The following is a 27567-nucleotide window of genomic DNA, read 5'->3' on the forward strand; positions in this document are numbered from 1 at the left end:
TAGAGGCTCGTTTTTTAATCTCAACATTTTTTTTGCAAGGGAGCAGTTGTAATGCAGAGATGTCTGGCTGAGATACCTGGGCAAAAGCAGTCAGTTTGGCTCTGCTACTGCACCGCTCCACGTGGCTGAAATTGTTCTGCTGAAAAACAAGTTAAACTTCCTCATCAGCTCTATGCTGCTGAAGCCATCCTGCAGCTAATACTTCAGCTGCTTAGGTGGATTTTCTGGGGAAGAAGCATTTTCATTAAAAGCATATTGACGTTCAAAATACGTGGCACTTTCAGTTCTCCCACTCGTCCTGAAAAATCTGCCTCTGAGAAACAAGAGCTACAGCATTTATAAGACTCAGCTTTTCAGCTGGGTGATCTAACAGTTCATCCATGAAGCAGGTTTATATGACCATGTATGCAGGAACTTGGGCTCTTAAAATCTAGCTGTGGCATAATTATTTACTTTAGAAAACCAGTATTAACGTTTACTCACCACTTCTCTTCCTCTACTTGAACTCCTATGGACTGGAACTTACTGGTTGCTTTATTTTCACCTGATTTGGGGGATTCTTCAGCACCATCAACCTTAAAAACAAACAAACAGCTAATTAGAATGTATTTTAGCAGAGATACCGCCCAGCTACTTAAAATTTTTCTGCATGATAACTAGCAAGTGTCTGCACATATAACTTGTACCATAAGCACCTTCATCTAGTCAGACAGTTTATTTGTGGTGTGCTCATTTCTCATGTTATTAGTGAATATTCATCATTCTTGTTAATCCATAAAATATTTTTGTTGATGACATTTGGCCTGTGAAATTCAGATGGAGTTTATTCAGTATTGGGAGGTTGGATTAGATGATCTCTAAGGTCCCTTCCAGCCTAGGCCATTCTATGATTTTATGATTCTATTTTATGGAGGCTGGGTGCTCATATTTGCCAGAGCAAATCTCTGAGCAGCTGTAACTCCACTTACTGTAGTCCACTATTTGTTTGATTTTACCTGTTAGTCTGTATGTGCACACATATGTGAACTCACGTCAAAATTACGTGCTTATTTTATTTGGCTGTTAGTTCCCCAAATCAGAGCACTGTACAGATAAGATTTAAAGAAAGCGGATGCAGCTCTTGGATGCATTTTCTTTACTGCTTCATCATGCAAACTGGTGGTCCCCAGCAGCACAGGCCAGAACTTTGTATCACCTCTCCATCTCCGTGAGGATCAATGGTATAAACTTAAAATTGAACCACTCAAGTGTCTGTGAGCAAAATCACAAACTTCTGGGTCCAATCAACATAGTTGTTAATTCCTAATGCTATGTATGACATTGTTAAACATACAACAACAACAACAACAAAAAATCCAACACAGAAGAATTTTTGGATGACAACAGTATTAAGAAATGACCTGTGGATCCACTCTGACCCTGAGTATACAAAATCTCTAGCTGTAGTTAGCATCTATTTCACCAGTAAATAAGCTTCTTGTTGAGATCCAGTTGAAGAGTCAATGCAGGAAGAGTTCTCAAGGAGGGATGTGAGTTACAGTTCTGTTCAATGTTATCAACCACTTCCCTGATGCTGAGGCTTTTGGGAAGATAACTGCACCTTAAATCCTGTAATTGACAGAGAAGCACCCTTTTGATGGAAAGTGTATTCTTTGCTTTGCTTGTTTGCTAAGCATATTTACAGCAAAGTCTTGCCATGTCCTAAGAGTCTCTGAGCAGTGCAGAGGACACATACAGAGGTTCATCACAAATGCACACTAGGTTTATTTGTTAGAGGACGAAGCAAACCAAAAACATGCCTCTGGCTAATGCAGCTTGTCCTGCTTTACAGAGATGGACCAAACTATAATTAAGGTGTATATCTGGTCTAAGTTCAGCCTAAGCCTAAACTAGCCTTCCTTTACAGTCAGTGTAGAGAGACTGACCTCGTGCTGCCAGTCAGAGGGCTGACAGCCTGCTTACCTATTTTAGGGCACTTGTTTCTACGAGAAGTAGTTTCTGGCAGGAACAGCTATCTTGTGATATTTGCACTCCCACACTACCCCTTCAGCTGTAGCAGCATGACTGCTTGTGCAGTGATGCTGCAAAACAGACCAGAGACAGTGGACTAGCAAAGTAGTTTTCTTTTATTTGTGAAGCCTATCTGACTTTAAAAATCTCATTGATGAGCACAACTGGGAGGGTGGAATCCTGTGAGGCTGTATCACTGCTGAAGGTTTTACTTCAAGTAATCTCTGCTTTAGTTATCTCCAAAAACTAACCTGGCAGTCCCTCACGTACCATCTCCAGGCAGCTTTCTCATATGATTATGCTGGTCATCTGTAAATTTCAAAGTTTTACACGACAATTGTCAAAGACTTGAACAGCATTTGGGGCTCTATTTTCCTCAGCTCTCAGAAAACTATGGCGCCTATACCTCTGAAATAGAGCGTTTATTACTTTCAGCAACACCATCTTAAGAAGAGAGCAGCAGAGAGATGGTGTCTCAAGAGCCATGATTCACTTTACCATTGTTCATTTTAGCTTTTGCAAGCCATTCTTCTACCCATTATTTTGCAGGGTGTTTGCCTGCTAAGGAGCCTTTGTTGTTTTGCTTAATAGTAAAATGATGGATTACAGTGATAAGACGACGTTTTAGGCTTGGCTGGGAATGGGACTAAGCAATAGAAGAGCTTTCCGATATCCCTGTCCCACCTGGATCTTGCTCCTGTGTTTAACACTGAACATCAGTCCTTCTTTCAGAATATATCCAAACCAAATGTCTGTGGAACAGAAAAATGCTACAACGAAGGCAGTGAACTGAATCCATAGGCAATAGTAGTTATTGGCCGTCCTAGAAGAAGCAAGAGAAAAGTCACAGTTTCTCCAGGAGCTGCCCCTGAGATGGCATACTTCTACACAGTGCCTCTCATCTCATCAGGCTGATGCAGAGATTTCACAGTAAATTCTTAGGCTTTGCTAATCAGATAAGCCTGTCCAGGCACATAGTGCTGAGCTTACAACCTCCATCTGCAAGAAAAAAAATCACATCTTCTTGTGAAGGCTGATAAGATGTGGATTGCTATTCTATTTGCTTGGGATTCATCTCCCATCAAAAGTTGTGTTGATTCTCAGATGATTGTAAGTTCAAGTACTTTGTCGCATAGCCTAATCCTGCAAGCAGATAGTTGGGAGTCTTGAGAGTCTTATGTGCATTCTTTTTTTTTTTTTGAGGTGAGGGTTGGAGGGCAGTATTGGAAAGATTATTTGCTTTTCTCTCTTCTGTAAACAGAAGTGAACTTTGGCAGGGTTATTTTCTTGTTTCATTTCACTACAATTAACAAAATGTAATTTTCTTTAACAAGGGTAAATCAGAAGGAACTTAGCCTCTGCTCTTGAGGCTGAGATAGGAACAATGCTGCCTCACTCTAGCAGCTACCAGTCATTATGAAATGCATGAATAAGCAGTGACAATTAATTCAGTGAGGCTGGACGAAAATATTTTTTGGGTGATAGTGTAATGTAAATCATTGTTTTACACATTCCCTTTCAATGATTTAATTCATGCCTTTCTGACCCCTGCTGTGTTATGATTCATAGATTAGTAGTCATGTGTGTAATTTAACAGAGCTGAATAACAAACAACAGGGAGACTTAAACAAATCCTTGCATGTGATGTTTTAACGATAAATTAGGAAAACACCATTAGTACCATGCAGATTATGCTGCTGCAATTTCTACAGAGGTATCTGTCAGGAAAATAATAAGAAAAATACACAACGAACAGTAGAGCAGATGCAGAAATCCAAATCAATGGCAGGTTTATAATCCATGTCCTCTACTGTACCTGTATTCCGATAGATAAGCATCTGTTTTTCTTGAAGTGATCCTTCTTTCTATCTTCAACTGCAACAGTAGCAATGGTTGTGGTGGTGGTGACAGTGGCAGTATTGTTCCCTACATGTTGACTTGCAGGGCCATGGATCTGTGCATTGGCAGCTTCAATAGCAGCTGTTAATGCCTTCATACTATCCAAGCTCTCTGTGGAGTTGCTAAGTCCAGACTGACTGATGATATCTCCCCTCTGTCCATGCCCATCCATATACGCATCTTGGGCAGACTCTGTGCTGCTCTGGGCTGTGATGGAAATAAATGGTTTGGTAGTAGTTCTTGGTGGGACTGGAGGCGGTGTCTTCTTATATGTGGTAATGCAGGATGACACTGGAAAAAAAAACATATGAATTCTTGATTTATTGCTGCTGCAGAGAAAATGGATGCAAATGTGATCTCCAGGCATCAGTGAGCATGGGCAGAGCAGACAAAAGGAGGATGTTAGCCAAAGAGCCCCCCAGAGCTCCAGTGCCATGGAAATACCTCGCTTACCAGTGTCCTCAGTTCCCACTAAGGTGAGTGGAAGAATTGCCAGTAGAGGTAAAGAAATTATCTATCTGCTGAGTTCCTCTTTAGTCTTTTAGGACTATTTTCTCCAGTATATTTTCTTCTAACTGTTCTAAGTCCTGTGGGAACAAGTCCTTTCAGCAAAACATTTTGGTTTTGGCTTCCAAACAAGATGCACAAGGATGATGCGTCTCCGACCACTTATCCTATCTAAACTGTACTTCATACAGTTTTATCACAATTGTTTTCTGTCTCTCTACCCTGTCCTACTGTATTTACTAAGATTGTGTAGAATTTTAAACTACAATTTTTTGATCAAAGAGATTCCCAAACCTAAGTAAATCAGTCATCATGTTTTGACTTGTGTATTTCTTGCTATAAAACATTTAACTTTTTGCACAGACTTCTCAAATACTTTGAAGTTCCTTGTAAGATGCTGAGAACATATTTAAAACTACATTTTGCCACACCACACCTTAATTTCTCATCATAAATATAACATATCAGCTCTGTAAAAAAAATACTTGATTTTACACACAGGGAATTAACATAATGAAGTCAATGTCTAAAGGCCATCAGTCAGTGGGACTATTTAAAGGAAAGTGTAAGTACAAATGTTTGCAACGAGAGGCTTTAATAAAAGTTTATGAGGACTCCTCATATTTTGAAGGCCGTGCTTTCTTTGTAAGTGCTGCTATATGGATTTAGCAGCTTAGCTTGAGTTTCCCAGGTTAAAAACTATCAATCTGTGTATATAGAATTACATGCAGAAAGCACTACATGAAGATAAAAACATCTTCCTTTAAGGGATAGCTGTCAGCTCTGCATTACTGAAGTTCTGGAACGCCTATGAACGAGGAAAGAAAGTTCATTAAGAACAAAAAACAACCATGATATGCACTATTTTTTAAGAAAATAAAAGCAGGCTTGAACCTGCGCAAAGTTCAGACACAAACATGTTAACATAAATTCTTATTAACAGTAATCATACGGCAAGAAATGATTCATCAGATCATTTTAATTGGCAGACGTCTATGCCACCCACATAAAAGCTAACTCTGCTACAGCTGTTCTGCTCTCTGTTTGCACTGTACGTGCCTGTTGAGCCAGAAGCCATTATGGTATTAATTTGACTAGCTCAGATCCATATGCCTCATATCTCCCAATAGCTGTAGGAATAGTTACAGTGTAAAAGGTGTTTCTAGGGCATGAAATCACACGGGATTTTTTTTTACGGACTCTAGTATAAATTTCTGGTAACGTGTCTGAGCCCATGCTGAACATGTTGAATGCTAATGGAAAAAGAGTGTTTCACGAAGGTAGAGAGAGTTTTGAAACTATGATTCACTTCTGAAGATTCAAACAGAAACCACAGCACCTGAGAAAAGAAGTGGCTAAAAAGGAACTTGCCAAATTTTAACTTTGGGTAAGTGAATAGTTGACAGGGGTTTAAGGCATTTTTAAAGTGCCTATGACAAGATCAGTATCTGGAATGAGGAGAAAGGATGACAATTTTATAAGAGGATTGTGAATTTTCTACTGCTCTTCGTTGGTTTTGATGTTGCCAAGAAGCATTTGTTGTGACTGTGTGCCTTCAGGTAAATCAGCAGCTGTTGCTGCAGCTCAATCATTTACTCTGGGACTTATGGAGAATTGTGGAGGATGCTGCTTGGGTGATGATATCCCAAAAACCACTCAGGTGTTTCATGGTGTGGAGATTTTTCTCTGAGTGGTAGAAATGCAAAATGAAATTCAGTACTGAAGATTTCAAAGCACATACACAAGCACATATCCAGGTAACGCTTTGGGAAGGTGGTGCCAAACTTGTCTAATAGAGGTTGGTGTGCAATGCTACTTTGCATTTCAGCAAAGTATAAATTGCACCACTTAAAATATGCTAGCGAGGTCATTGTGGAACTCCTGGGGCATGGCAGCATCTTAGGGACATCTCAGCAAAGCACGTAAGTATCATTTTTTCTGTGCAGCTGGTAGTGAAATGACAACGAAACACACTTGAAAAGTACTCGTAGGCAGGAGAAAGAGCATCAAAAATAAAAAGCAAGCATTAATAAGATTGGTCCCCACATCACTGGTCATCCCCTAGTAGAAAGGGAGTCAATAGCAACTGTCTATTGACAGCTACTGTGCACTCTGGACACAGCGGTACAAATACAGAAACGCCTGATTAAGATGTCTTTCATTCTCTTGGTAAATGTACTCAACGAGGAGTCTAATCCACAGTGCAATGAAAGATATCTGCACTCAGCTAATTAAATCTGAAGTTATTCTTAAGAAAGGGAGAGAATTGACAAGTCAGACGGTGAAATTGTAAAGAGAAACGGCAAACGTTCTTTCAGCAAGTCAAAACAAATCCTCAGTTTCCTGGAGTCATGCAGCACATACTGTACAGCTCCGGAGACGCAGAGTGTGCAAGTCATAAAAGAACCCCAGGCACTTCATTACTGGAAATGATGTAAGCTCCTGCTGCTCCTCTGCAGAAACGACAACAAAACAATGCTGCGGCCGCTGCCACTGTCGGAGGCACTCGAAATGTTGTAGCTGGCTGAGCCCTCCACACGGCTGAAGCACAACAACAAACGAGATTCGGTGGATCAGTTGTTCTTCGGGTGCTTTCAGGAACCTGGCAACTTGTGACATGGCAACCTGAAGGATCTGCCAGCTGGTCAAGTGGCTGCGGTATTTTAAAAGCTAAGCTGCTTGAAAACCAAAACGAGTGCTCCCCGAGAAGAATGACAAAAACCCTGGCGCTCTCCTTGCGCAGCCAAGGGAGCCTGAGCGTTTGGTTGGTGTGGCAAGAGCACATCACGTTGCTTTCTGTCCCTGCGGGCAAAGGGGAAGCTCATCCATCCAGCTGTCCTGCAGCAGAGAGGGACTGCCCAGCAGGAGGAATCTGAGGGAGGAGATCACAGGATCACGGGACGCTCGGAAAAGATGGAGAAATCCTCAGTTCATATACAGGGAACTTTCAGGGGCTTTTGCACATGAAAGTTGGTTTAATTCACATCAGGAAGTGAATTTAAAAGGCTGTATAAATTACCAGATAAATATGTTCTTGGACATGGATCAAGGAGCGAAGTTCTGTGTGCAAACTGATCTGACTGGAGAGTCGAGTCAAATTAGTCTTGTTTTTCATTAAAATTGTGTAGACATGAAATTAATCAGAAATATCTTCTTCTGATTAGCAAGCATGCAAATGAACCCTCAGTTTGTCACAATACAGAGTAGCTTTTCATATTATTTTCCAGAGCGTGCATGCTGCTTGAGCAGGTATATATTCCTCGACTAGGGCATATGCAAGGTTTAATCTAGGAACTAGTTAAGCCATTTGCAAGTATCCTCTGACTCCCAAAGCACCTTGAATCAGGCCCACCATTTCCAGCTCTATCAGTCTACCAAGTAATGTTCTCCTTTTCCTTTTGATCTTTATCCTCTTTCTGTGGCCTGCCTTTGGGTTACAGTTTAATCCCAAATACCTAGAGAAAAAGCACTTTCTCCAGATTTAAAAAAAAAAAAAGGAAAAAAGGAAAAGTCTCGGTCTTTGTCCTCCTAGCAAGTATTTCCAAACAACTAGCTCATGGGACAGGAATTTGGAACAGGGAGTGTCAACCACCCAGTTCAGAAGGAAGTCTAATGATAAAAAAAAATAATCCCAGATTGCATAATAATAAAGGATTGAATTTGAATGTTTCATTGTAAGAGCACTTCAGTTGCTTAAACATGCTCACCAGGGAGATGAGCCCTCAGGAGCAAACATCAGCATGCAAACACAAATTTTTAGCTCAGTGAATGGGTGCTCAGGAGAACCCCAAGGCAGAATAACATTTTTTAAGAGATCAGATTCATGCAGTACTTTGAACAGTTCAAATGATGAGATATGTAAGCAATATCTTTCTAATTTGGCAGTCTCATCTACACTTGGTTAACAAATACAAGAATAAACAAAAGTGCAAATTTAAAGTTAATTAACATAGTAGCCTCTCTCCTGAGAAAAAGGAGGAATTTCACAGTTTGGAGGGAGCAGCAAAGGGCACAACTTATATACAACTTGGTACTAAGAAATGATGCAGGAGTTCTTCCACCCTGCACAGATGGACCTTGGTCTTCTGACTTACACTCTGTTGAACAGGTGTGTTAACAGCAGTGTCCTTGCATATCACACAACTACAACACAAAACATGGATATAGGCTCATTTAAGCAGACCCGAGCCTCACAGCTGCACTCCCTGAGCTCCTTGCACAGAGGGGCAGTGCTTGATTTGGCTGCTATTCTCTTTATCATGCACACACTTCCTTACTTTGGTGAGGTTGGAGGGGGGGAATGCTTCGAAATCGGGTTTCAGAGCTTACATTGTTATTTTTACATACGAAAAATTGGTATGAAACAGAGCATGCATTTTCTTAACAAAAACTATTTTCACGTAAGCAGATGGCTCCTGAGGATTATAGAGATTTATTATTACAAAACTGAAATAAAGATTTTTATAAGAAGTTCGAAACTGCCCAAGGGAACAATATCAGAATGAGTTATGGATGTAATTATCCCAGATGAGAACTACCGAAATTTATGTACCACACCATCAGGAGTTCTGCCAAGGCCGTGCTTTTCCCATATCCCCACCACTGCCAAGCCAGGTATCTTATCTGACCAAAGCCCAAGCTATGCTGGGTTAGGAAACAGGCATAACTGACAACTAAAATCCTGCAGAAATCTATACAAAGTATCTAAACTATCTTTATTGCACACAATAGCACTGCAGATTTAATTTCCCACATACTCTGAGGTCTAAAAGCTGCTGCTGGTGACTTTCTCACATGCCTGGACAATTTTGTTTGCAAGTAGGGTGCCTCCAGCTTCCCAGCTGGATACCGTTAAGGACTTTCTGAAACCCAGGAGAGGGGTGAGACTAAATAGGGCTCATCCTGCATCTCAAATAGAACTGCACATGCATAGCCAGTGGATGGCAGGTGAATATTTCTCCAGCAGATTTTTTTTTTCTTTGAGTATCTGCTGCTGGAAGCTGTTGCTGCCAGTCAGAAGTTTAATTGCTACCCCACAGAAGCTGAATTAGTGTCCAGAGACCAGGTGAGACAGCTAAAGGTGTCTCCTTGTTCTGGTTTGAGCTAAATGAAACCAATTCTGTTGAGTGATTTTTACTTTGCAGCTCAGTCTCTTCAAAAAGGCTGCACTTTCTGAAGTTGGCAGCATGTTTTTGCTCAAACCAGGACACTCCTAAACTCAGTTTTATCGCTAGGATATCAACACAACTTATGGATCTACAGACTAAACTCAGTGCATGTAGGCTTCCTATGAGACCCACTTTGCTCCTTGTTCTATGTAGCCATAACTGAACTTCTCTATACATAAAAATTACTGGTACGTTTACAGCACACAACTTAGGCAATTGAACTTACCTGGCATCAAAGCCAAGAAATCTTTAAACAACTGAAACTCTGGAAAAAAAGATTTCACATAAACTGAAAGTCATTACCAAAGTTCATTTTTGTTAGGATGGCTTATAATACTTTACTCCCCAAAGCTGTGATGTTTACTTGTGTAGCAGTAAGAACTCGGCTTTTTCTTTTTTGAATACAGAGATAAAATAGGTAAGAATAAGACTGCATGCAAACACTAGATTAATTTCTGTTAATGCATATGATCTGCCTTGCCTTTTTACCTGGAGTGAGCAGCTGGAGGGCGGCAGCAGCATCATTTGCTTCTGCCATTCCCTCGCCAGCGTCTGTCTCCATGAGATCGAACTGCACCCACCTGTGGAGACGGTGCTTCGCCCATGGGCTCCATTCTGGCCCTGGGCCCATGTGCCATGATGAAGCTGTGCAGGTGACATGCAAATAGTTGCTCAAATTGAAATTCAGTCCGGCTAAGAGGGCAGTCAGAACTGAAACTATTTTGGCCTTGTCCTTAAACTCCAGCTACCAACAAAGCATGTGGAAAAACACCACTGAGAACTGCAGGGATGAGGATGTGAGTCTATTCTGGACAGATGATCTCTGAGAGCTTTGAAGACTCAAATTGCTTTAAAACAGTCATGGTAGAAGGTATGATACAGAATATCAACTTCTGCATTCAGTGAAGTATGTTGGAGAAAAGTGAAAAAAAAAAGAAAAAAGCAATAGAGCAATGTGATCTCTTTTAGTTATCATGTGAATTATCTACAATCTCTTTTCATCTGACTTTTATTTTCCTGAGATAATCAGGGAAACACTGTTTGATGTATAGCTTAAACTGAGTCTAGCGAACTGTTCAGATGTTTTCTGCACTTAAATACTTCACTGATTCTTCATATTCCCCTCCCCCATTTTTGAGCAGTCATGGAAAAGAAGAAATATTATAATTTTAGATTAAAAAGGATATTTAAAAATAACATACATTTTGGAATATACATATCATAAAATCACCGTGGTAAGAAATTCATAAGCTTTCTGAATATCGATATATTAATCTTATGAAAAGGCATTCATAGAAAACAGAGGAAACCTTATAAAATATGGTAGTTTATTCCACTTAGACCAAGAATGTGTAACAGTAAATAAATGTAATAATATGCAGCTTGATGAAATTGGATCCATTTCCCATATATTTTCCAGGAAGCAACTTCACTGATGTTTTGATATAACACTTTATTATGTGTTACTGCAGCATGCTCAAATTCCAGAATTTGCATCTTTTTTCCCTCTGGCAATACTGTTAATAAAACAACATGGGCATTTTTTTTTTAATGTGGAGTCGTGCTAAGCAAATACTGACACATATATGTAAGCAGCTATTTAAGTAAAAACACAGTGCAAGACCCAAAGCCTGGATTCTCAGAAACACAGAGGGCTGAACTCACTGCAATTATCTAGGCACCTTAGATAGGAAGTTGTATTATAAAAGTTTCAAATATAAGCATACTCTGAAAAACTCACCCCTTATTTTTCTGACTACTGAGGAGTGGTTGACTGTAAAGACTTCGGCTACCAGGTACACTGCAAGTTCTTGGGACTAACTGCTTGCAAACCTCTCTCTTATTCACATTTCTGAATTGAATCTGGATTCTTGAAAACCTGACCTGAACCGTGAATACTCAGTGTAATTTCCAGACTATACCAGTAGCTGCTTACACACGCCAAAACTAAGCATGCCACAGTGGAGCCCACTCTTGCCACTCTATTAGGGCATATTACTGTAGGTGCTATTTCTTGACATTATCATATAATATTTGTAACTACTAGTGCTTGGCATATTAATATACTCTTGTATACATGGCTTCCCTTCAGTTACAGGCAGAATATTTAACATCTGGGCAGCCAATAAACTGGAGACTCGAATCCTATCAAACATGGACAGAACCAAGCCCACCTGTTACTAAAGCTCTCCTGAATCAAGTACTTTAGGTCACGCCCTCCTTTGCAGTTTGTGAAGAATTGCTGCATTTTGTCCTCCCTGAGCCTCTGCTGTCAATCTCTTATCGTTCCAGGGTGGCAATGGAGCTGATTGATGATAAAGCAAGTTTAGCAGTCGGTCATTTAAGGAGGAGCTTGTCATGAATTTGATGGAGAAACTGAAGGTTGAAATTATAAGCTTTTGTTACTTAGGAGGTTGGACTATAGACTAATTAGGATTCTCCTCTTCTAAATCTGTGAATCCCAGAAACTAACCTGTGAACCTAGAGGAGACTTAGGCAAGCCAATTGTCTCTGTAGCATTTAAGTTAGCTAGATGGTTGGACATCACTGTTTTAAACATTAGTGCAAGGATTTTCTTTTTAAGCTCTTCATTGCAACTTTCAAAAGGCAATACCTGGCTGGGGTATTGACAATTCAAAGTGTCAATAATAATAGTAATAATAACAACAACAACAACAACATTATAGTGTCAATAATAACTTTTTTCTGTATAAGAAAAAAGTTACTGTAAAAGCTGCTCCCTCTTCCTCAATCTGGAAATGTACCTTCTTTGTTTGCTGCTAATGTTAGCCAGAATACAAGTTTCTACTGGTTTTTACTCCTGGTGGTTTTCTGAATACTTAAAAAACTTAAGGTAAGGTAAGCAGAAGTCTGTACCATTGCACACACTGGCATCAAGCTGGTCTCACAGAATTTGATTAGTGATGCATCTAAATTGGCTTAGAAATCAATTAGTTTAAATTGCTGCAAACCCACCCCTGATGTGGGCACATTTTGAAGTGTTTATGACTGATAAGGTGTTTTTTTTAAACTGAAATGAAAATGGAGTGGAAATAAGAGTGATTCCCTCACAGAGTTTATTCCAATTAACTGCATCAGTTCAATGATTTTAAACCGATTTCCTTTTATGCCATGGTGTGCAAACAAGCTGCATGTTGTTATCAATTACCTTCATTTGAATCCATTGAAAACTGTATAGGTATAATTTAACCCAATGACAAATTGTGAAATTTAAGACCCCTCTTCCATTATCTGGGTAAAAATCAGTTCTCAGGGTTGCTCTGAGTTCATTTGTTCCTGAATGGTTTGATTACTTTTACATCTGGAATTTTTTAAAAGCTACAATAAAACACAGAATGCAGTGAGCAGCATTGTTTTAATGACCTTTTCAAAGCTGACTCACACTGGGGAAGAGACAGGTATACATATACATATATAGGACAGTTACATTCCTCCAGTCATTAGGGGACTGGTATACACAACAAGTACAGAAATGTAAGTACACAAGCTTTCCATGTTACTCAACCCTAAGGCTGTTCAGAAGCTTTTAAGCAATCAGGAAAGTCATTGCTGTGACATAGACTATTCAAATGTGTTTAATCCAACCTATATGAAATGGAATTTACTCTTCTCAGTACAGTAGCCACCTACTTTACTACACAAACTACCTCATGGTGCTGATGAGAACAGGCTGTGATTTCTCACAGCAGAAAACATTTTGTCACCTGACCCAGCTCGACTCTTCAAACTCTTCAAACTTCTTTTCAAACTCTTAGAAGTATATAGTTAAGCTTTTTTGCTCAGTCTCTAATGGCATCAAAAGTTTATTGCCTTCACATCATCTCAAAAGTCTACCTTTCAATTTGTTTTGAGAATCTTATTTTATGCCACTTGATATCTAAGATTATATTAAACAGTTTGGCTGTGATTTAAGTTATTCAAATTACAGCAGTGATGAAGGGCTTCTGTGTTTTAATCAGATACACATTGGAAAGAAACTGTACAAACGCCAAAAACAGGAAAACAGAAGCTAGTACAAACTAAAAGAATGTGATTGATAAAAACAACATGAACAATTTTTACCTACTATAAAGTGCCATGAAGCAGAACAAGAATTGATTTATGTCATTCTACTATCAGTTTCAACGTAGTTCACTGTAACTCAAAACAGCCATGCAGGTATAACAATACACTATATTATTCTCATAGATAATTACCCATAAATGTAACTGTAGAAAATCAGAATTTAGGAAGGACAGTATCATGTGGGTACTGAGCAAGAACATCTGTTCAGACGGGGAAGTACTGACTTGTTTTTAAGCTGCCAGTACTGCATTTTTCAACACACTTACACTTTTGGAGTGTTCCAGTTCAAGCACGAATGTCTAAATCAAGCAAGCTATGCTTGTGTATTTCCTAAAAAAACCCCACAAAACCAACCCAAAAGCTGCTTGCAGCAGGAAGAAGGAAGGGAAGAAGGAAAATTACAACTAAATCCATGCTCCGGGCTGAACAGCGACTTGTCACTTGAGAGAGGGAATTATGACTCAGCTCAGAAGTTCCCGCCTCCCCTCATAAGGTTATCAGATGACCTGCTAAAAGTCACCTGTCTGGGCAGATCCCCCACCAGTGCCGTGGGGGAAAATACAATCCCTTGTCAAAGGAGAAGGAAACATAGACAAAGGGTTTACACAAGAAATTATATATATCTATCTCTGGCCAAATTTCAAGTAAAATAGCAAAACTTAATTAAGCCTGAGGACATTAACATTTTGAAACCTAGAAAAAAGTAAATTGATTGGTGAACACGGCATATGAAAAATGTGTATGAAATATGTATTCTGTGTTGAGAGAAATGAAAATCTACACCAAAATCTGATTTATGTCTTCCCATTTTACATTCAAATCAACAAGTTATATCCTTGCTCAGTGACAGGTTTGAGGTCACTGTGAGTGACCTCATCCTTTTATCTATTTGCTTGTTTTTATTACTACAGTCATAGTTAATAATGCAATAAATCAGCTGAAAATACTGACTTGGCATGAGAAATCCCTAATTATCAGCCTGAATGTCCTGAGCACAAAAAATACTGACATCTCATTTACTGTCACCATAGTGCTCATTCACAGTCACCATAGCGTACAGATAAGAGCATTTCAATAAATCTGAGCCCCAAAATCACTTCTTGTTGGGAGTCCTGAACTAGCAAGAGGACATCAGTAATTCCCAGAAGACATTTAAACAAAGAAAGATGAGGGCCTTGGCACATGTAAAAGAGGACAGACCAGTCTTGTGCTACTTTTAAACAAGATTAGAGTGAAAGACATTCTCATTTCTTTCCACATACTTACCCATTTATTAAAGAAAAGCTTGTAAAACAGGCCTTGAATAAATTCAGATTCACAGTTTGCAGGAGATGTCAGACACAAACTCCTGTAACTTCCCTGGAGACATCAGCTGCATGTCTAATGATGGTTCAAGTTGTTTTTGTTTTTTTTTTCTATTTCTTAATTTCTTTTTTGTTTAAAAAACCCTGCAAGTTTAGTAGAGGTGGAAATTTTAAAACTTGACAACATGATTCTGAAACCCTGATGGCTGAATTCACGTCATATCACTACAGTGGCAAAAATCAGAGGTTTATTCTACATAATTTCCACAAGGACAAAGAGCATTGTCATAGTAAAGAACCAATGTGAGTAAAAGTTTCTCTCCCCAAACCACACAGTATTTCCAATTACAATTTGCTTTACTGATAGAGTTTGGAATAAGTGCTCATGGTCTCAGCCTGGGCTAAACCTCTCTTTTCCTTAATCCTTAGACAGCAAAACAATATTAGCATTTCTTATATTTATATAATTGTAAAAAAAAAAAAGTAAAAGATGCATTTTGTACTGACTTAGCTAGACGGTAAAGCCAGATATTTAGTGCTGGATAAGTTAAAAGGTAAACCCAGGACATCTATGTAATATGTAAAAAGAGAAAGAAAACATGCCCAAATGAATTTTGACATTCAAAGTATTTAGACCTTTTGAATCTCTGGACTGTAGGAGTGCTTTCTGAAGATCACAAGGCCAATAGAAAATCTTTGCAAATGCCAGTGAAGTGGATTCTATAAATCCATACAATTTTACATGCACACAGTAAACCCTCCACACCTCAAAGTGCAAGAGATGCAGGAAAGATCAAATTTTTAACCGTATTTCCAGTTTTTGAGTCCTCTCCCTACCATTTTCTGCTCCAGACTGAAACTTCCTCTTCTTAGCCACTCCTTTCATAACAGCTTTTTATCACACACAACTATTCCTCCTGCAACTCTAATGTTTCTTTTGGAATAAAAATCTGTCTCTGAGACTTGACTGACTCCCATCCCAGTGAATCCGAAGGTAACCCATGCCTCTGGCTGAAGATGCTCCCACAGGCTTATGGGACATGAAAGGAAGAGGCAGAATCACGTCTGCATCCTCTTGTCTGAGTTGGTCAGTTAAGATTAAATAAATAAATACACTAATACAAATAGCTGTGGGTGTTCCATGAAAACAAGAATGCTCAGCAGAGCAACTCGCAACCTGGTTCAACTCAGGCTATTCTGTTCGGCTCTACTTTGCCTGAAAACCTTTAGATGACCTCAGTTTCTGTTTGCACGGATGTTTGAAGAATGTCTGTCTTAATACCAGCACCTTTATCTGCCTGGTTAACATCGCCGAGAACATGTGGTTATTCATTATTCGCTATTCTCATCAAATTACAAAGTCTGAGCAGTACCACTGTCAAATGCCAATCACCCAGCAGAAAAAAGCAAATAATTAAAATGGACAGATGATGAATAATCCAGAGGCCAGGGTCTACTTTTCACAAATTGTCTGTTAACAAATGATAAATAAATACGTGTGCAATAATCAGGACTGCTCACAAACAACTTGGGAACTGGGAAAACGTTTAAATTCAAGATTAAAATCAGTTCCAGTGAATAAATCAGTCCACTCTTGTTACCAACAATATTAATATCATTTGCTTCTTATCACAGAGAATCTAAGAGGATATACAGACTGTGTCTAGCTGTAGGTCATAGCAGCAGCATCCTCGTCTGCACTGCAGCCAGCTGAGAGGATGGTTTGAGGCTGGTTGGCCATTTTCCAGAAAAGCTATTACTCTGGAGTAATTACACATATTGGAAGTGGTTTAAACTGAATCACTACACCCCACTTTCTATTTGGGATTAAAGGTATCCAGACAAAGAGCTATTCTGGAATAACAGCAGTACTTTTGGAGAATTTCCAAAGTTAAGGAGACTTTGCTGCAGCAGTCTCCTCCTGTGACCTTTGTTTTCTTCGGACTCTGTCAAAGTGCTGGCAGGCCTGATTCTCTTCAGCTTTTAAAGGCTAAAAAGGGCAATATTCAAGGTAGTTCGGCTGAATGACTTGGGTGAAGAAAACAGAAATGAGTTGTGTGCATGAACTCGTCTCCACCTAAAATTTCTCAGGGAACAGACTTCCCTACCTGCAGAATGATTAGAAAAAGCATAAACAATGAGATGTTAATAATTTCAAAAGCATTTTATTATATACACAATGTCATTCTTTTGTGTATGAAATTGCTTCTTAATCCATGTATAGCAAGAGTGAAATCTGCTCATAAAATAAAAGGGAACTTTCTTACAGTTTTCCTGAATTTAACACTTAGGACTGTAGACGAGTCATATTTTCCTTGTTATCCCATTCAGTTGACTTTTCTGTATGTCTTGAATGTGCTATGGATTAACAGCCAAGTAGGCCACCACAGCAGTTTTATTTGAGATTGAGAACCTGCTGATTTGACCTGTTTATCAAAGTTTCATCTCAACAGCACACAATTGTTTCATATTTTTCCCTCCCTATTTTCCTCTTGTGAGCAATTTCTTTTTAACCCCCTAGAGCCAAGTAAAAAGTGACTGGTCTAGAGGATTTCTTTTTTCTCCTTATTTTCTAATATTTGTACACAAATCAGGAAAAATACAGAAACATCTTTATAGAGAAGCTTAAGATACATATTAGAGTCCTTCAGGACAGAAGGCACTACTCCTTGTAATTTAAGTTAATATTACAGTCAAAGAGCTTTTGATTTTAGACGTGTCCTATGCTGCTCTGAAATGTTCCAGAGGTTTCAATTTCTCACTTCCACTAATACAAGTAAGACCTCCTAGATCACTGTATTAGCCTTACTAAGGAGAACTGAGCCAACAGTACCTCCCCCTCCCCCATAAATTCTATGTTGTCAAAAGAAAAATTGGATAAAAAAGGCTACATTTCATGTTTTTCAGACTGCTGCATGCCCCTTCATCAAGAACTGAGCTTCATGTCACCTTCCACAGCTGCCACGTGTGAAATTCATCCTACATGACAATTTTAACATCAGTTGCATCATTAACACATATTCCTGTCTGCACAATGGTTTTTTTGCACTTTGCCAGATGAGGCAGAAGCTAGATGGATTGTTACTGTGCACATGCAATTTTCTAATAAAAACAATATGGGCATTATTATTCTTGGAAATGCATTCGGAAAATCTTACTCTACTTTGTAAAATTTGCATTAGGATGACAGGTAGGCGAGGCGCTGGAAGAGTATGTGGATGAAGACAGAGGAGTCCACAAATACAATAAATGCCTGTGTGCATGTGCTTGTCTGAACACACAAACAGAGCCACTCATGCACACACATACAAAACTGGGTTAATCCTGAACTCCGTCTTTGAGTATTGCTTTTCTTCTCATCTTATATGATGCAACAAATTTCAAGGCATGCTTTTCTCCAGAGCTTCAATTTCTATCTTTGGTTTCTTGCAAGATGCTCCTTTTGGATACCATTCTCGGATTCCTTGGCCTATGACCCCGAGAGGAATTATTTGCTCTGTCTATAGCTTGCATGCAACAAATGTTAAGTCCCAAAGTGTGTCGTAGTACTAACCATTCTCAGCCAAACCACAAAACACTCCCAAACTAAATGAAAACACGTAGAATTTGCAGTAAAAGCAGGCTAAAACCTCAGAAGTGAAATTCTACAGGAAGAGAGCAGAAGAGCTTAAGGGGATAAGGGGACTGGTTAGTGTCATGGGCCCTTCTAGCTGTGGGTGAAGCTGCCCAGATGATGCCCTCCTATGCATAAATTAGTTTATTTGACATGACACATTGGAGTCAGGAGATCGGTGTTCCCAGTATTAACTGGTTTGAATACAAATACAACTTAGTTCCCCACGAGTTCTTCACTTCATAGAGTGGTGTATGAAGAGATACTAAAAAATCTGTTTTCTGGAAACAATTTTTTTCAGCTTTAAGGTAAGTGCATATGCATGTGCATATATTTGTATAAAGGTGTTACTGGGACATGGAAAGAATTATAGTTAATAGCACCAGATGTCCTATGGCTTTGTGTCAAAGACAAAAAACCTGCAGCTCGGTTGCTCACACAACCTGCTCGCTATGGGCTAAAAAAAATATCTGCTTATGCACAAAATAATACACATTATTTCACTGCTCATTCTAGCACCAACCCTATAATTACTGCATTCTCAACTATCTTCCACATTCCCCTTGAGCTGTGAATTACAAGCTTTCAGCATATTGGATACTAGTACTGTGGCATGATTAGATTACCATTTCCACAGGTTGCCAAAGGAGAAGAATAGCTCATCTAAGTATGAATAGATTCATTTACTTGAAGAGAATTTTCTTTACCTTTCAGACTAATCATCTGTGTCTAACACAGGGTAAAAAGAACAGAAACTCTTTGCAGGTTAGCTTCTCTCAGAAAATAAAATTAAACCCCTAGTTCTTGTAACTCAGTGTTTGAAGGTATGCGGATTTGGGGGTTTTGTCTAGCTGCTCAGAAGAGAGCTGTTGTTTGCGGAATGCAGATACAGACCTGTCTTCTGTTGTAGACCGAATACTTTAGTCACTAAGGAGGCTAGAGCATAATGGAAAGTAGCCATTTTGTGCTCATTTTAGTGCACAGCTTTGCAGAGGAGAAACACACATATCTGTGTCATTTTTGATGTGCTGTTGAATGGAATATAAAGATTATAAATATTTTACTACTCATTTATGGGTTAAAAAGGTAATTTGCACAGAGTAAATATTTCCCTTTTGAATTCACAAAAACATAACAGGTTTGAATTAAGAAATTTGAGGATATTTGTTATTTGTAGGGTATTTATAGTGTGAACACTTAACTGTGTATGTGTTCAGGAATACTCAGCTCACTGGTACACCAGTAACATCCGTTCCAGTGTCACCTAGCAGCTGTGACCCCAGCCTAACGAGCAGCCCCTCTCAGATTCAGAGCTCTCCTCTGCAGCCAGAACTGCAGATGAAGCAGGCAGTCGAGTCTGCTCTTGTCCCCATTCAGGTGTGTACGTAACAGACCACATGCACCACGCTGACACACCGCATGTGGCGATGCAGGTCAGGAGCAACTCCTGTGGCTCACTGGCTCTGCTTGCCCACTGCTGATGGGAAGATAGCTTTGCTCAAATCCATCCTTGCCTTGCATAAAGCAGGCAGCCCCACATGCTGCCTTCCCAGCTTACAAAAGGTTTTTGATGGATACAAAAGCTGACCCACTCAGAATGCTGGAGAAGTCAGTGAAAACTCATAGGTCCTTTCACTGGTGAGCAGCCTTTGTGGCTCACCCCTTCAGTCTGTAAATGAAACTCCTGCCACATGTTTGTGGCCCGCTTGGCACTCTTATCACCCATGCTTTCACTCTCTGGTTCATGATTTTATTATTTTAAGATAGTCTCCGGACACTCTGCAAACCACCTACAGGGCCTGGCAGCTCACATGGTTTGGCAAACATTGCCTTATGATACTCCTCTGTAGTAATTACATTAAAAGCTTGTTAAAAAGCCAAATTTAAACAACTTTGGAGATGTTCAAGGAGAACCACACATTTCTTCTTGACATGCATCATTATATAGTAAAAGAACGTTCCACACAACACAAGGATATTTATTATTCAACAGATTACACTGCATTACAGTTTAAGCTTGTCTGGGAAAAAAAAAAAAAAAGGACAGCATTATTTAATTAATGATGGTTTGCAAATTACATACAGAGGGAGAATAGCTGCCTTGTCAGATTTTGTTAGCCTGCATGCGGCCACGTGAGTATAGCTCACAGAAATGCTACTCCCTTCTCCCTTCTCACACACAGACACACACATCATTCTCCTGACTTCGTCCTGACTGTTCCTGAACAGCTTTCCTTCAAACAAGCATCTAGGCAAACAAAAACATGCCACCTGTAGGAAAAAGAAGCCCTTTACCTTGGGGTGTCCATACTTCTCTCTCCATAGGACAAACACTCACTGTGTTTTCTGTCGTGGTCTCTCTTCAACCTTTCTGTCCCCTCCCCAGCCCTGCCTCACACCACAGTCTTTCAGATGATCTTCCTGAGTCTTGCGACCTGATGTGATTTCAGCTAAGTTCCTCCTTCTTTATGGACTCTCAGGACACCGTACTTTTGCCTCTTGTGCATGTGCTGTTTTGCTTTCTGTAACAAGGCAGTAAATGTCACACTCACTATCTGGAAGGATAAAGCTCCTGCGTAAGTGTCTACTCACTACACAGCGTATGCACAAAACATCTGAAGTTTTCCAACATGCTGCTGATGCCCTGTTGTGGTACTGCCTTTCAGAAAATCCCAGTTATGACCTGACTCCTGTAGGATGATGGTGAGGGTTACCAACCTGGCTAATTTTGGTTCCTTGCTCTGAAAGGAAATCTGAAACAAACACAAAGCACTCTCACAATTCACTTAGCAATACCTCCAGAAAACAAAAAGGGAAAATTTGGAAGAACTTGTGTAAATGGCTACAAATACCTAGAAAACATAGGCAGTCAGAGCAAGTCCTACTGTTCTTGTGACAGCTATATTTGGAGGGGATGAACTTCCCTTTGGCCATGTCTGCCTCCCTCCTTGTACTTAACGGCAGGCCCAGATGACTAATTTTGGATGGCTAATTAGGCACGAGGAATCCCAACACTAAACAACTCCAGCACACTGCTGTACAAAGTTGCCCCTATTTGCATTTGGTCCCTTTTCTCTATTTTTGTTGAGCTCTTAGATGAAAATCTGGAGACAAAGAGATACTATTCTAGCTGCAGAGTTTATCTGTCTCAGATACAGTGCTTGTAAATGCGCAAAAGGGCTCTGCTTTGCTGTTTGTGTAGTACTGCGCAATGGAAATCAGCAGTTTGTAGACAGCCCTTTCAAAGATCAGTGAGAACAAACACTCCTTTCTTTCCTCTCTGATTTCCTCTGAGTTAACAGCAGATATTGACCTTATGGAATCACTGTAGCACATTGTGAATTATGTATGAAACACAATTTCCCTGTCTGCTGCTGACAAGTTTGTGCTGTTTGCAGTACCCATCATCAGAGGACTTGCAGTATTTTCAGAAGCACAGCTAAGGCAACACAATTCACTAAAATAAACTGTTCTTTTTCACTTAAGAAAACCCCTTTTTTCATTTCTTAAAATCCTCCCAGCAAGCAGCTTGTCATAGCTCCTGTCCCATCTCCTAACACCGTTTAAGACCTTTTAAAAACACATTTTATATTCTCTCAGGGGCTCAACATATGCTTAAAGGTAAGGTGCAATGTTAAGTGAACAGAATAGTATTAGGAGAGAAGAGGAGAGGAGAGGAGAGGAGAGGAGAGAAGAAGAGAGAAGAGAAGAGAAGAGAAGAGAAGAGAAGAGAAGAGAAGAGAAGAGAAGAGAAGAGAAGAGAAGAGAAGAGAAGAGAAGAGAAGGGAAGAGAAGAGAAGAGAAGAGAAGAGAAGAGAAGAGAAGAGAAGAGAAGAGAAGAGAAGAGAAGGCTCAGGGTGGTATTTTACGAATGTATACAAAGGAGAGAAGAGAAGAGAAAAGAGAAGAGAAGAGAAGAGAAGAGAAGAGAAGAGAAGAGAAGAGAAGAGAAGAGAAGAGAAGAGAAGAGAAGAGAAGAGAAGAGAAGAGAAGAGAAGAATATTTCATTTGAAAAGGACTTAAAATGATCATCTAGTCCAAATGCCTGACCACTTCAGGGCTGAACAAAAATTAAAGCATGTTGTTAAGGGCATTATCCAAATACCTCTTAACACCAAGAGTGACTGGACTTCAACCACCTCCCTAGCAAGTCTGTTCCAAAAAGCCCCAACAAACAAAGGAGATTCAAAAGTATAGGCAGATGCCTCATTGGCAAGAAATCAACAATTACAGCCTACCTATTCCTTTTTTTTTTCCATCCAGCAAAACTTACTGCAGTAAAGATCTCCCAGACTGCATCAAATGAGTGATAATGGATAACAGGTCCCATACAGGGAAAAACCTGACGTCATGTGTAACCTGACTTGTGCTTGCTCCTTGTTTAGCACGTTTCTCGTGCCCTCTGATTCCATCATCAGAGACCTTCTGTGAGGTTTATCCATATAACTAGTCTTGGGGAATAAGGTGGGATTTGGGCTATCTCAATATGGCTCTAGATGCTTTGCAGCCCACTAGCAAATCAGAAAGAATCAGCTGATTCCTCAGTGGGAAACCTTATTTTTAAAATTCTAATCAGAACATTTCTTCCTAGTGGGGTTTTAAAGCAGTTAGAACATGAGCATAGTTTTATAGCATTATTCATGTTTCCTTCCTTTTGTTACATTCAATTTTAAAGCTTTTAATCAGTGTTTTTTCTTCATCCTACCTTCATTATCATTCTAGAAATAAAATGCTAACAAAACATTGAAAGATAAATGGAAACACTTATTAACAATATCTAAAGGCCACAGAAGAGGACTGAATTACTGAAGTTATTATAAGGAAACTTCAAGTAGGTGTTTTTTTTCTCTCTGCTCTCATGCAAGCCCCATTATCAATGTACGGTGTGTACATTAACAATGTCCTGGATGTGTAATAGGGTAGGAGTCTACCAGGAGCCTCCCTAGCAACATGGGAACAACATACATCCTCACTGCTGTCTTTCTGAGTTTTAGAGAGTTTTTTCTGGGATGGGTACAAACTACTCTCACACTTGAGCTAATAAGATAAGTAGAGGCAGAAAATGCAAGCAAACTACCTTTAACTGCTGACTGCATGAGCAAATTAGACAGATAATCATGTACAGCAAGTAGATTTGTGTCAACAGTTCATTCTGCTGATGCAAAGGTTGTCCTGTAAGCTGCACCCAAAAGAAGGCAAAGTTGGCTTAGAATGTTTACTTATAAAAATGAATAATAAAATGGGTTATTTTAATTTGCTAAATCTTCATTTCTTTATGGACATGTATAATTTACAATTGTGGAAACTGTAGGAGCCTTCTTTTCTTCTGCTCTCAAGTAATTAAAAATGAAACTGTTCAGCTATTTGCATGCAATGAATTTATTGTGCCCTTACTTACACTGCTATGTCCTGTTACATCCAAGGATTATATATTTTATACACATAACTGCTTTTGATCTTGTGGTGGAAATAAATTTTACAAGCCAGCCAAACTTCTCCTAACCACGTATACATCTGCTGCCTCGCAGAAGCTTGCTGACACTTAATTCCCTTCACATCTCCCATGGCTGCACAAGAGGTACTGTTCCCAGTGCCCTTGCGAGGTTACAGCCTGCTCCCACCCCACATGACTAAATCAAAGCATTCCAAAAAACCAAAGGGACAGTCAAGTCTCTGGAATTTCAAAGCAAACATTTTCTGTATGTCTGGTGCTTCAACTCCTGCCAAGGCATTTCTCCTGGTAATCATGTGTTTTGTTTAGCACACCAGCCCAGCTCCTAACTTCCATTCCACTGACAGAGGAGAGGCTTTGATTCTGGTATGACGTACACCTGGATAAAACCACCAAGGTCAACAGAACTACACAGGTATAAATTGAAAAGAAATAGACTCATATCTTGCTTTGTGTACATGGATATCAGGTAGTAAGCACCTGTCATGACTTTTGTAGTAAAACTATTGAGCCTGTTCAAGAGTGCATATCCATAGGGAGCAGCAGCCATGCTGGCCTGATGGGAAATGAATTTCACTGTGGTAAGACAGCAGGCAGCTTGTGATGGATAACACACCTATCTTAACTGAGGACAACTCAAATACAGATTTTTAAATCAAGCAGGCTGCCTGCCCAAAGAGTGCTAGAGCTCTAGGAGAATGACGATCTCATATAGCATCACTTAAATCAACATTTAATTTACAAACAGCAAAGCCTCTGAAAAGTGTTGCCCTGCGGGTAGGGTGATCTAACATGGGACTGTGCTACACTATGAGGCAGAGCTGCCAGCTTGTGCCTCTCCAGTGGTCATATTGCCTGGAGTAGAAGGTCAGGTCTGAAGCTGCAGGGGTTAAAGAGTAAGGTTTGCCCAGCCCTGCTTGAGGGGAAGCTGTCAGGGAGCTGTCAGCAGCAAAGAAGAGTAAACGGAATGGTCATAGTCTCAGATGCTTCTGAAACAACTGCACAATCTCCGGGACCGTCTCCAGGATGGCACTGCCTGTGATGGGCATGGGATGGAGATCCATCATCACACAGTTCTCCTTCCAGGTGTGATAACACAGTCTCCTTTGGCGGACGACTTCCAGTACCTAGAGCCAGCAAGAGCTGGTAGCTCTGATGTGCCTGCTCTGGGTGGATTTCCAAGGCAGTGGCTCTCCGGCACCTCCTCTGCCTTCCCTGGAGGAAAAGCCATCTACTACTTCCCCGGCACAGTTTAACAGCAGTCTTTTATTTCTTGCTGCTACTGCCCCAAACAGAGCCTTTCACTCGCAAGTCCTTTTTTTTTTTACCAGATGTAAATCTAACAAGCCTCCATAAGAATCAATGCAAGCTTTTAATCTAAATATGGAGAGAGAAGAAAGGCAGGAAAACAAGCAGGCCCAGACCCGACACTTGGCTCCACTTACCACAAAACCTAAGGACATGTATAATTCTCCCAGATTTACTCATATGAGAAAGAGAAGCTCGCTCTCACAAATACTGCTCTGTCAAACTATTTCTCTTTTCCTAATGCTCTCAGACTTCTGTCTTCACTCAGTCATTCTTCCTCTAAGTTTCTTTAAACTGCAACGGGATAATGGCCTCGGCTCTGGGGGAACACCTTGTCAGAGGGATTCCTGAGGGTATCGTTCCTATCTGGTGAAACAGAGATCAGCTAAATGGCCAAGGAGACTGACTAAAGATATGATTCTTTCTCTGTATTACAAATCCTCTTTTGCAAGCGACTATTTTTAAGGGACCCTGTAAGACAACACGCATGCTTGTACATTCATGCTCCTGCATTTTATTTTCTGTCAAGTAAGACACTGAATTTCTGAATACTCTGATCCGTGCGTGTGTCTCATTGGGAATTTGGACCTTAGTCTGCGCACATGCTACCCTCGACCTTAGAAATCCTAAACATGTAGGCACCATTTTAACTAATTTCTCCAAACCCATTTAATTTTTTCACTCTCTCTGCATGTACATATGGCTCTTAGTCACACACAAAAGCCCTGTGTGTAACAACACACAGACAGCCCCATAGTAACTGTAAAGACATGACTGCTTTCTCCCTTTAGGTTTCCAGTGTCTTCTCTCTCTGCCCTGAGCCATGTCCTACTTGTTTTGAAGAATAAACCTCAAAATACTTTTCAGGAACTTGGTTAATCTGGTATTACTTGTAATTCTCATATTTCAAGGAAGACCTTGCATGACATTTAGCTAACAGACAGTGTAGCTACAGATAATTACTTCTGAGGTAAAGACCTTGAGCTAAATGTGCATATGGTTTACATTTGGTTTTTAAGAGAAGTGCCTAATGAAGCACATTCCCTGTCCCACAAAGCATAACAGTCTGCAAAAATGGTGGAAATTAAGTCTTCCCATTAATAATTAATTTTTTGTTGCTAGTACAGTGGTAAGCATTAGGCAATTATCTTTTGGGTTTGGATCTATTTTTTTAGATAGATTTGTAAATAAATCCCTGCCTCTTTGGGTCTGATACATTAAAAATAAAAAAAAAGAAAAATAGCAAGCTACTTTCTGTTCCAGAAGATGCCAAGGACTTCTGCTAATGTAATGAGTTCTGCTGCAACCATCATATGCATTTTGTTTGCATTTTGCTCACAATCATAATATATTTATCAATAAGCAATAAGTAGAAAGTAATGCACAATACTTTTACTCATTTCAGAATTAATAAGATAATATTTCTGAGGAAGTATATAAACTCTAAGTCAACGCAAGGAGTTGTTAAGGCCACTTGAGCCAAATATATGAAGTGTCTGGAACTGCTTCTGTTCTTGCCGAATGTAGTTTTTGTGTCTCAGCCAGAGCATACATTGTACTGAAAACAAAATCCTTCCAACAACCACCCGCACAGCTTAGTGTTGCAACCTCATGCACAAGGTACCCAGCCAGAAGAGGAAGAGCTCAGGCACAGGTATTTTTAGGATGTTCCTCCAAGTGACACCAAAGGGGACATGATGGATGGGACTTGGCGACTGCTGTTGGCCAGGTGTCCTCAACAAATGGGGCTACTGGCCAAGTTGATGCTGCCTCTTCCATCAATGACAGCATCCCTAGCAAGTCTTTTTCCCAGGACCCGAGGCAAGCTGGGGCTCACCAATTTCCATGCAGATGCTTGGAGCACATGCAATTTAGACTCACCCTGTCTCATCTACCTATCACGTGTACATAGAGTGTTTAGGGACATGGTTTAGTGTCGGACCTGGCATTGCTAGGCTAACAGTTGGACTCAATCTTACAGGTCTCTTCCAACTTAAAGGATTGTACAATTCAACACCCTCTCTCCACCTCCACACCAAAATCCAACTACGAGAACTTGCAGTTTGAAGGTGTGCTGTTTTTCTGCCCCGAGTTTTCAGGCATCAGTAACATGTTTGATGTGCTGCCGTTTTTTCCTTTCTTTTTGCCTGCTCTTAAAAACTTGTGGTAAGGAAAATGAGGATGGCTCTGTATTTTGGAGTGCCGAAGGGTGTGATTGTG

General features: G+C 39.9%; 1 protein-coding gene across 1 annotated transcript in view; it reads right to left on the reverse strand.

The window, feature by feature from the left end:
• Positions 1-27567, reverse strand: part of DLGAP1 (discs, large (Drosophila) homolog-associated protein 1) — a gene marked incomplete at its 5' end in the record, with an annotated part of 125480 nt that overhangs the window by 25312 nt on the left and 72601 nt on the right. The window contains 2 exons of the mRNA XM_009876826.1: positions 484-575; positions 3827-4200. Of these exons, the coding sequence (XP_009875128.1) occupies positions 484-575; positions 3827-4200 (466 nt within the window). The remainder of the gene's footprint in view (positions 1-483; positions 576-3826; positions 4201-27567) is intronic.

Source organism: Apaloderma vittatum, unplaced genomic scaffold, assembly GCF_000703405.1.
Source record: "Apaloderma vittatum isolate BGI_N311 unplaced genomic scaffold, ASM70340v1 scaffold3339, whole genome shotgun sequence".
Lineage (NCBI taxonomy): Eukaryota > Metazoa > Chordata > Aves > Trogoniformes > Trogonidae > Apaloderma > Apaloderma vittatum.